The sequence below is a fragment of the Triticum aestivum genome, chromosome 7D (genome assembly GCF_018294505.1).
Source record: "Triticum aestivum cultivar Chinese Spring chromosome 7D, IWGSC CS RefSeq v2.1, whole genome shotgun sequence".
Classification (NCBI taxonomy): Eukaryota; Viridiplantae; Streptophyta; class Magnoliopsida; order Poales; family Poaceae; genus Triticum; species Triticum aestivum.
Window position 1 is genome coordinate 493,701,661 of NC_057814.1, and position 11,307 is coordinate 493,712,967.

At 45.8% G+C, this 11,307-nt stretch overlaps 1 protein-coding gene across 1 annotated transcript; it reads right to left on the minus strand.

Moving 5' to 3' along the window:
• Positions 1 to 1,205: 1,205 nt before the first annotated feature.
• Positions 1,206 to 3,927, minus strand: LOC123164790 (G-type lectin S-receptor-like serine/threonine-protein kinase At2g19130). The gene has a single exon (XM_044582360.1). It carries the CDS (start codon positions 3,797 to 3,799, stop codon positions 1,343 to 1,345), a length of 2,457 nt encoding a protein of 818 aa, XP_044438295.1. The 5' UTR covers positions 3,800 to 3,927; the 3' UTR covers positions 1,206 to 1,342.
• Positions 3,928 to 11,307: the final 7,380 nt, after the last annotated feature.

Consider the following 11,307-nt stretch of genomic DNA (forward strand, 5'->3'; position numbering starts at 1 on the left):
GTATACATGCGATTGTAAGTTTGTATGATGCATGTATGTATATAGGGAAAAAACATTTTTACCAGCCTACTTCTAAGGTTGGATACTTGGATTGTAGATGTGCTCTTACAGTTGGTATGTAGGTGAGTTACAATTGTTATATTCCTGCAAATCATGTGTTTTTTACAGTTAAAACCTGAGCTTCTGATGCCTATTTTTGTTATTTTCCTGTTGTTCACTGATATTACAGTTTGCTGCTTCTGACATGTTAACTACTTCATGAGTTATTTACTGCTCTCTACTTTTTCTATGTAAATGCCAACAAATGATGAATTTACAGTAGCAAAAGAGTGGAGTTACAGTGTGTTGTTTTTGTAATCTGTTCAATTTCTACTTGGAAGTCACTATATATCTAGTTTGCTGTGGTGTGCAGTAGTCACTGAATTTTTACAGTCCCTAAATCTCTGAATTCCTGTTTTCCTATGTCAGATCTTTCTTTATGATGGAGCAGTTGTGTTGTTCTTGGGGGTAGAAGTGTTCCAGGTGTGAAGAGAATAACAAGGGATCGATCAGATGTGAATGGGATGAAGTGATTCTGTGAGCAACTACCAGATTTGCCCCATGTTCAGGTGCAAAGGGGCCTCAGATGCAACGGTCAGGTTTAGTGCATTTATTACACTGTTACGTTTTTTACTGAAACTATTTTGGTTTTCAGTCCTTTTTTGTCTCGTGATATAAATTCACATACATTCATTTTTTCTGTTGTTTCTTTTGTCGTACATACATATATACATACACGTGTCACGTTGTCACTAGATGAAAAAATTGATTGAAGTCCAATTTGTTTCGAGTCGACTGTAATATAGACACTCCCTAAATAAAAGTAGTATTCTAATAAAATAGCTAGCATGTAGGCGCACAGGTTGATGACTAGTTTATAAGTGATGATATTTGTGAGTTCAGATAGCCTTCAACATTTATCATTTAATTGGTGTACTTGTTTATTTTTTTATTAATAGTTGTATTTTTTTGTTTTCTCAATTTATTCACTAAGTGAGTTAGTATTGCCGTACGATATCAAATGCACTATAAGATGCAAGAAATTAATTAATTATCATATCATTCTAGATTTTATGATCCTTGAGCTATTACACGCTCCAAACGAGAACCATAAAATTTGCTGAAGCAAATAAAATAGAGATCAAATGAACTATAAGATGCAGGAAAAAAATTATTTATAATCTTATATGACCTTTGAGCTATTACACGTCCAAACGAGAACCATAAAATTTGCTGAAGCAAATAAAGGTAGCATACACAATACAAATAGTTAGAATTATTACATCGAAGTGACATCAGAGCATTATGTTGTTATAGCCGCAAGCAGTCTTGGCATCGGAGGCATATCAAGCTCCATTAGACCCTCAAGAACTCTGACCACTTCACCCATTGTTGGCCGCTCCAGCTCATTATCCTGGATACACCAACATGCTACATTGCAAACTCTTTCAACCTCATCCAAGTTAAAGTCACCATGTAATTCTGGATCTACCAAGCTCTGCACATCTCCCTCATGAAGCTTGTTGATGGCTTGCACAGGGAAAAAAGTGACATGGTCGTTGCTGCTAGTGTTCACAACAGACGCATTCCTTCTTCCCGATATGATTTCTATCAGTACCATGCCAAAGCTGTAAACATCGACTTTTGATGTAATAGCAACCCCGCTAAGCCACTCTGGGGCAAGATACCCTGTAGTTCCCCTGAATGTAGTTAGAACCCGGCTAAAATCCCTTCCTATGACCGATGCCAACCCAAAGTCTGCAATTTTAGGGACAAACGATTCATCGAGAAGTACATTTTCTGGCTTGATATCGCAGTGTATGATGCATTCGCGGCAACTCTGATGCAGGTAGGACAATCCTCTAGCAACTCCGATGGCTATCTGATATCTGGTGCTCCAGTTGAGGACTATACCATTGCTTTGGAACAGATGGGAATCAAGAGAACCATTGCACATGTGTTCATATACAAGTAGCCTCTTATCACCATGACAACAGAAACCAACCAATTTGACCAGGTTGATGTGCTGGATCAGTCCAAGTGCACTTACCTCTGCCCTGAATTGCTTCTCTCCCTGACGCGCACCTTCAAGCCTTTTCACTGCTACACTAGTCAGGTCACTTAGAACTCCCTTAAATACAGTCCCAAAACCTCCTGCTCCTAGCTTCACTGAGAAATTCTTTGTAGCACGGCCCAAATCGGCGTATCTAAAGGCAACAACTCCAACACTACCTTGATTGGTGTCCTGTGATGACATACCACACCAGTTGAATCTGTTCCTTAAGATCACCAGTAGCAGCATGAGCATCAGCAACCCAAAACTGATAACGCTTGCAGCAATAACAGCTCCAGCTGCTGGTTTTCTTTTACCATCTCTTGTTGAACTCGGAACATCTCCGGCAGCAAGGCGAATATACAGAGTATATTCAGAGCTGATCTCGATGCCATCATCCTTGTTTACACTGAACAACTCCCCTTGCCAAACAGAGCATTTGCTGTCATGGTAGGAGTAAGCAGTGCAGGAGCAGTTGGTGAGGCAGGCCCATTCGCATTCGCTCCGATTTGCAGGAGCATGCTGTAAACTCTGGGGACCATAGGGCAATGCCACACGAGCTATGGGGTGGAACACGTCTGTGGAACTCCTGTTGCCATTGCAATCCAGCGGAGTGTTTCTGGAGCACCCTCCTGTCCGGTCACCGAGCTCCCAATCCTGAGGCGACGTTCTGGAGAAGCTCTCCACGCACTCGCATGGCGGGTGCGAGCTGCCGGTGCAGACGGTGAACGGTCCGCAGGCGGCGTATGGGGTGCAGGGATCGGCTGGGTTGACGTAGATGCTATGCCATGCCTGGTTGTCTTGCGACCACACGTTCAGCCTGGCCTGACCAAACACGTCCATGAAGAGGAACGAAGAGATCTCATCTGGTGAGGTGTACATGTAGTACTCCTCCTCCCTGTTGTTGACGTATTCTGGGACGACCATGCTGGTCTGTGGGCTCATTTGCAGCAGCTTCGTGATTGCTGGGATCTGCATCGACGAGTGGTCGTCAGGCGACCACCACCAGTACACTTCGGAAGGGTAGCCTCGACGCCTGGCCGTCACCATCCTGGTGCCATTGGTTACCAGCCCCACGCTGAAGGAGCCGAGGCCCGGATCAATCCGGCTCTTCCACGAGATGCCGAGACGGTTCAGGCCGGTGACCTTGTTCCAGCCGATCTTGGCGCCTGGGAGCAGGACGTCGGTTGGGTCGTCGAAGCTCTGCCACAGCACCTCGCTTGACAGGCTTTCTATGACGAGGTTCCCACTGCCCAAGAGGATGGCCCTCGTGTTGCTGGTGTTGGTTCTAGCATTGGAGATGTTGGTGTTGGTTCTTGTATTGGTGATGTTGGTGGACCAGACAACGGATTGGGTGGCGTTGTTTAAAACGACAAGGTTGCCATCTTCTGAGACTTGAAGCTGCGTTGCTCTCAGATCGGGTCCGGCGATTGGCGTCTCCCGGTTGGCGACCCAAACGGGAGTGATGACATGGATCTTGTTGAACCATATGGCAAGGTACCAATGTGGAGAGGTGGATGACTTGCTGGTGTTGCCGGCACTGGGCTGGAAGAAGCCAAGCGCGAACTTGCCGTTGCTGGAGACGAGCTTGTCGCCGACGGCAAATGGCTGGCCTGGCGCGAGAGTATCGTCTTTTGTGGCTATGCTAGGAGGAATGGTGTGCATGGAGAGGAGGAGGAGGCCGAGGAACATGTGGAGGGTAGCCATGGCTGCTCTGCTTGTATGTCTGCTTGCCCTCCCTCGGTTCTGCCATTTAACGAAGGAGGCTTAGGAGAGTAGAGGAGATAGGGAGAGTGGATGGACGCAGCGGCATCTGGACGACAATGGTTGGCCTGATCGAGGTGATCCGTGCATTAAAAAGTGCTGGGAATGACAAAGACACATCATTATATATAGATAAATACCGTGGCCACATGGCTGACACAAGGACCTTGTTTCATCTACAGCGCGGTGGGGGTGTGCCTTGCTGCATTCAAAGGCCAATTTTGGTGTTTTGACCTTTTTGCGAAACTTAAGCCAAATTTAACCCTGGTCTAAATTTTTTTTGGATCCGACCCTTTTCCTACCGCCGAGGTTGATGGCGGTAGGGTATAACTGCCTACCGCGGTAGACCTTGGCGGTAGGATTCGACTGAGCCGTGACGTCCGTTTGACGTGAAAAATACCCTACCGTTAAGATCCTACCACCAAAGAGCCACCCATAGCGTTTGCCACACATGCCACAAGTGCGATCTGATATAGAGTATTGGGTTTCACCATACTGTGTTGAACTTCTGAAGTCAACTTAGCTAGAGTGGATGGTAAAACTACTAGGCTCCAAGCTCTAGGCTAGTAGCAGTGGTACTACTTCTGCGCACATGCATTATTGTAAAAATAAAATTACTAGGCTCCAAACCTCTGACCATGAAGCAGGGGGCTATAGTACTAGTGGTACTACTCTTAGGTGATACCAGCCCTTATATGCTATCATGATATTAACTTGAAAAATTTCAAATTTAAACTTGTGAAAAATTCTGAAAAAAATCATGAATGTACATGACATGTGTCGACAACCCCTAAAAAATTCTGATCAGAATCCAACATACGCATAGAGAAAAAAAAGACAAATCCATCATGAATAGTGTCAAAAGAAGACAAAAGCAAAAATGACACTATTCACATCTGAATTTGTCTTTTTTGTTTCTGTATGTGTATGTTGAATTTTGAGCGGAATTTGTTAGGGGTTGTCGACATATATGCCATGAACATCCATGATTTTTTTTCAAAATTTTTTGACAAGTTTGAATTTGAATCTTTTAAGTTGATATATCATGGTAGCATATAAGCTTTCGTATCACCTGATATTTCCCCGCAAACTGAAAGCCAACACCCCACTATACTCTAACTAGCACGCCATCCTGATGCGAATCCTGATGCCAATGCGTCTAGCGATGCACTTCTCAGGAGATAGGTTCAAGACAACGAGAGGGAAGACAATGCAGACGAATAGACGACGACGACGCTGCTTGCATGCGGGCTCAAGTTCGTCCAGTTGTTGATCACGATAAATAGTGCAGACTTAGCGAAACCAAGGACCCAGGACATGCAATGAAGAATGGGTCCTGGGTGTTCACACTGACGAACCATTCTATATGAATTTTGATTTTGCTGACCACATGTCGACCGACAAAAAACTGTGTCAGTAGACTACAGAGTACGCCAGCTGCTTAGCAGGCCCATAGGCAACGAATCTATGTAACATGACCGCTAGCAAGAGTCTCCAAACAATGCTTGCTTGGGCCATGTGCCCGTGTCCTGTAGCATCAAGTGCTCTGCATGCCCACGCACTTAAAAATAATGTACTCCCTCCGTTCCTAAATGTAAGTCTTTGTAGAGATTTCACTATGAACCACATACGGATGTATATAGTTGCATTTTAAGTTTAGATTCATTCATCTTGCTCTGTATGTAGTCCATTTAGTGGAATCTCTACAAAGACTTATATTTAGGAACGGAGGGAGTAGCAAGTAAGCAAAACATCGACTGGTTCTGCACATGATGGGTCATATATTTCAGTGCTTTAAGGTTTTGAGACGGCCATCTCACACACTTAGAGCAACCCCAACACTCCGACTCATTTCGCCTACGTGTGTCCGTTTGGGTCGCCGTTAACATAAAAGTCAGCCCAACGCGTCGATCCAAATGGACGCGCGTCCGCTTTTCGTCCGACCGCCGACTCATTCCTGGCCCAAATTTGAGCCTGAGTGCGGACATGAAACGGACGCGCGCGACACGCGCCTACTCCTCCCCCTGGCTCGCCAGTCGGTGGCACAGCAACCACCATTTCCCTCCACTTTCCCAAAACCCTCCCGCCCACTCGCGCTCCCGGCCGCTCGCCATGGACGCGCTGACCCTCGATGTCGTCGTCGGCCTCACGTCCCTCCCCTCGTCCAGCCTCACCCCCGTCGCCTCCGCCAAAGGCAAGCCCCGTGCACCCCGCAAGACTGCGGCGCCGCCCAAGAAGAAGCTGACGCCCGAGGAGCGGGTCGTGAAGTCGGCCTAGAGGAAGGGCCGGAGGCACCCGCAAGACACAAGGGACGAAGCAGCGGCCGTCGCTGCCCTCTCCGCCGCCGCAAAGCAGGAGGAAACCAATGCCCGAGTCGCCGCAGCAACGAGGGAGGCCCTGATCTACCTAGGGTTAAACCCTGGCCAGCACGGGCTCGTCAGCGGCGCCATGGCCGCGGCCAGCACGGGCTCGTCGGCATTTCCTCGGATGGTGCTGCTAGAGTCGCGGCACGCATCTGCCAGGCAGCCGATTCCCGGCTTCCACGTCTATCCGCAAGCCTCCCGCTTCTCCAGGGAATGCTCGCCGGAGGTGAACGTGGTGGCGCGGTCCACGCCCGCGCCCGTGGCCATCGACCTCAACGCCATGCCGACGGCCGGTGCATCATCCTCCGGAGGGGCGAGGAAACGCCCGCGGGAGATACCAGGCGACATGCTCCCCGGCTCCAGCAACCAGTTCGACAAAATGCCAGCGGCCGGTGACGATGAAACGGCCAACCGTTTCATCATCGAGAACATCATCTTTGAAGGCAGTGTGGCGGCCGCTGCCTTCACTAGCGGTGCCACCGCGGCTGCATATGATCCCGGGGAGACCCAAAGCCAAGACGGCCGAGCGCCATTCATGCCGGCGACGTATGATCAAGCTGGCATGGACGACACCTTCATGCAAGATCAGGCCGGCATGGGCAGCACCTTCCCGCTTGACCATGAGTTCCTAGAGGACTACGGCCTCGAGGAAGAGGATGAAATGGACATCGTCGGGGAGCCTTTGTTCGAGGACGAGCTCGCCAACCAAGCCGGCGCGAAGCCGAAGCGCAAAAGCAAGCGGACGAAGGCATACATGCCATCCGAGGACAAACTCCTTTCTGTGTGTTGGAGGGACATTGGGCAAGACCCCAAGGTCGGCGCCGAACAAAAGGCATCAACCTTTTGGCTTCGTGTTCATCATGAGTACCATGAACGCAAGAAGTTTGCGCCATATCAAATGCAAAGCAAGCGTGGCTGGGTGTCCCTCTCGGAGCGTTGGAGGGTGATACAACAAGAGTGCAACAAATTTTGCGCCACCCTTGAGACCATCAAGGCACGCCCGTGAGCGGCATGGGCATGAAAGATATAGTATACATGCGCCCTCTTCGTATCTGTTTCCGTTATGCTTGCATGTCCATTTGCCCATATGCTTGCATGCTATTCATTTGTAGGCATTTCAAGCTTTGGGGGCATTCAAGGCCCAACATGAGGGCAAGTCCTTCAACCTCTCCCATTGTTGGTGAAGGAAATATGCCCTAGAGGCAATAATAAAGTTATTATTTATTTCCTTATTTCATGATAAATGTTTATTATTCATGCTAGAATTGTATTAATCGGAAACATGATACATGTATGAATACATAGACAAACAGAGTGTCACTAGTATGCCTCTACTTGACTAGCTCGTTGATCAAAGATGGTTATGTTTCCTAGCCATAGACAAAGAGTTGTCATTTGATTAATGGGATCACATCGTTAGGAGAATGATGTGATTGACTTGACCCATTTCGTTAGCTTAGCACTCGATCGTTTAGTATGTTGCTATTGCTTTCTTCATGACTTATACATGTTCCTATGACTATGAGATTATGCAACTCCCGTTTACCGGAGGAACACTTTGTGTGCTACCAAACGTCACAACATAACTGGGTGATTATAAAGGTGCTCTACAGGTGTCTCCGAAGGTACTTGTTGGGTTGGCGTATTTCGAGATTAGGATTTGTCACTCCGATTGTCGGAGAGGTATCTCTGGGCCCACTCAGTAATGCACATCACTATAAGCCTTGCAAGCATTGTAACTAATGAGTTAGTTGCGGGATGATGTATTACGGAACTAACGAGATTGAACTAGGTATCGAGATACCGACGATCGAATCTCGGGCAAGTAACATACCGATGACAAAGGGAACAACGTATGTTGTTATGCGGTTTGACCGATAAAGATCTTCATAGAATATGTGGGAGCCAATATGAGCATCCAGGTTCCGCTATTGGTTATTGACCGGAGATGTGTCTCGGTCATGTCTACATTGTTCTCGAACCCGTAGGGTCCGCACGCTTAAAGTTCGATGATGGTTATATTATGAGTTTATGTGTTTTGATGTACCGAAGGTAGTTCGGAGTCCCGGATGAGATCAGGGACATGACGAGGAGTCTCGAAATGGTCGAGACGTAAAGATCGATATATTGGACGACTATATTCGGACATCGGAAAGGTTCCGAGTGATTCGGGTATTTTTCGGAGTACTGGAGAGTTACGGGAATTCGCCGGGGAGTATATGGGCCTTATTGGGCTTTAGGGGAAAGAGAGAGGAGAGGCTGGGCGCCCCCCAAGGCCTATTCCGAATTGGACTAGGGGGAGGGGCTGCGCCCCCTCTTCCTTCTCTTCTCTCTCCCCTTTCCTTGACTCCTACTCCTACTACTTGGAAGGGGGGGAATTCTACTCCCGGTAGGAGTAGGACTCCCCCTTGGCGTGCCTCTCCCTGGCCGGCCGCCTCCTCCTCTTGCTCCTTTATATACGGGGGCAAGGGGGCACCCCATAGACACAATAATTGATTTGATCTTTTAGCCGTGTGCGGTGCCCCCCTCCACCATAGTCCACCTCGATAATACTGTAGCGGTGCTTAGGCGAAGCCCTGCGTCGGTAGAACATCATCATCGTCACCACGCCGTCGTGCTGACGAAACTCTCCCTCAACACTCGGCTGGATCGGAGTTCGAGGGACGTCATCGGGCTGAACGTGTGTTGAACTCGGAGGTGCCGTGCGTTCGGTACTTGATCGGTCGGATCGTGAAGATGTACGACTACATCAACCGCGTTGTGCTAACGCTTCCGCTTTCGGTCTATGAGGGTACGTGGACAACACTCTCCCCTCTCATTGCTATGCATCACCATGATCTTGCGTGTGCGTAGGAAATTTGGAGGAGAAGCGTTGGTAAGACAAGGAAGAGCAAATGAACGCCTTCATGGAGATCCAAAGTAGGAGGCCTGAGCTCGATGCGGAGAAGCAAGCCAAGATGCTTGAGATGGAGGCGGAGAAGCAACCTTTTTCCTGGGATACATATAATCTAGAAGCAATGGTAACACATATTTTCTTCGTTACAGAGCTCATATATGATTATATTTTGTACTGAGGTGGAAACCCTAGGTCTGAATTGAGGTTATACCTGGCAATGATGATGTTATTTGCATCGTTCCCTTGTTGAAGGGATTGCTCGGATGTGTTTTGGACTCGTTCTTCAGGGCGAAACCCTAGATTCTGGCACTTGGCGGTTATACCTGGCAATGATGATATTATTTGCATCGTTCCCTTGTTGAAGGGATTGCTCGGATGTGCTTTGGACTCATTCTTCAGGGTGAAACCCTAGATTCTGGCACTTGCTGTTGAATCCGGTAACGATGGCCTTGAATGTCATTTCTTCTTGAAGGCGTTGCTGTTATAGAAACTCGTTGTCCTTGTGGTGTCAAGAGATGATTGATGCGGATATGGTTGTTGTAGTTTGTCGATCGTTGTGTTGATCGGTTTGGAGGACTTTTTTTTTCTCACTCAGGCATACTTTGGTTTTATATGACTTTGCTATTTTCCGCTGTGATTATTTGTGTGCGTGCGTTGGTGTTGGCTGTGTGCATCCTAATTATGCAGAGGTCGGGTGTGTGCTCATTGTGTTTTTATCCACTTGATACTTCATTTTGAGTCAATAAAATAGACGCACTAATTCCCATTAAAAAGAGGAGAAACAGCCGCACTAAAAATTCTATTAAGTGGTCAGTTTCGTCTTCCATTAGTAGGCCAATCGTTTCAACTTCTTGCATGACAAAATATGCTAGCGCGCATGGAACGGAGAAACCAATGTACTAACGGAGAAACCGAAACCAAAACATTAATGCCATCAATTGAGAGATGAATGGCAGTATTCACAACCATTTGGTTTCATTTTCCACCAGCGCAAAACTTTCAGCTTCTTTCTTGTCATGCATGAACGTGCCACATGAGCCTATGGGATTTTCCTAGAAATTATTGGATACTAAAATAATGCCCGTGCGTTGCAATGGGATATAAATCTTCTATTATGTCGGCTTATGATTTACCTGTCTATAATAATGCTATTGTGTAAATAAATTATCATCAAATTCTGACCATGAATTACCTTATAATTTTATCTGAAGTTTGGTAAATAATTAAAATGGAATTGATTCAGAAGGTAAGTAAATTAAGGTGATTTCCCATTTCACCTTTCTTCCCATCATCCCTTCGTCCAACCTTCCATGTATATGATAATCAATCCCGTAAGGTTCCCATTTCACCTTAATTTACTTACCTTCTGAACCAATTCCACTTTAATTATTTACCAAACTTCTAATCAAAATATAAGGTAATTCAAGGTTAGAATTTGATGAACATTTACTTACACAATCACATTATTATTGACACGTAAATCACAAGCTAACGTACTAGAATATTTATATCCCGTTGCAACTCACGGGCATTGTTCTAGTAGAGATAACAGATGGTCTAAATCCCAATAATTCCTAACAATTACACTGTCATGGCTATTACTGAAACTATTTTGGTTTTCAGTCGTTTTTTGGTCTCGTGACATGAATTCACATACATTCGTTTTTTCTGTTGTCTCTTTTGTCGTACATACATATATACATATACATGTCATGTCACTGGATGAAAAAATTGACTGAAGTCCAATTTGTTTCCAGTCGACTGTAATATAGACACTCCCTAAGTAAAAGTAGCATTCTAATAAAATAGCTAGCATGTAGGTGCACAGATTGATGACTAGTCTATAAGTAATGATATTTATGAGTTCAGATAGCCTTCGGCATTTATCATTTAATTGGTGTACTTGTGTCTTTTTTTAATTAATAGTTTTATTTTTTGTTTTCTGAATTTATTCATTAAGTGATTTAGTATTGCCGTAGGATATCAAATGCACTATAAGACGCAAGAAATTAATTAGTTATCATATTATTCTAGATTTTATGATCCTTGAGCTATTACACGCTCCAAACAAGAACCATAAAATTTGCTGAAGCAAATAAAATAGAGATCAAATGAACTATATGATGCAGGAAAGAAATTATTTACTATATTATTTTATATTATAGTATATGATCTTTGAGCTATTACACGTC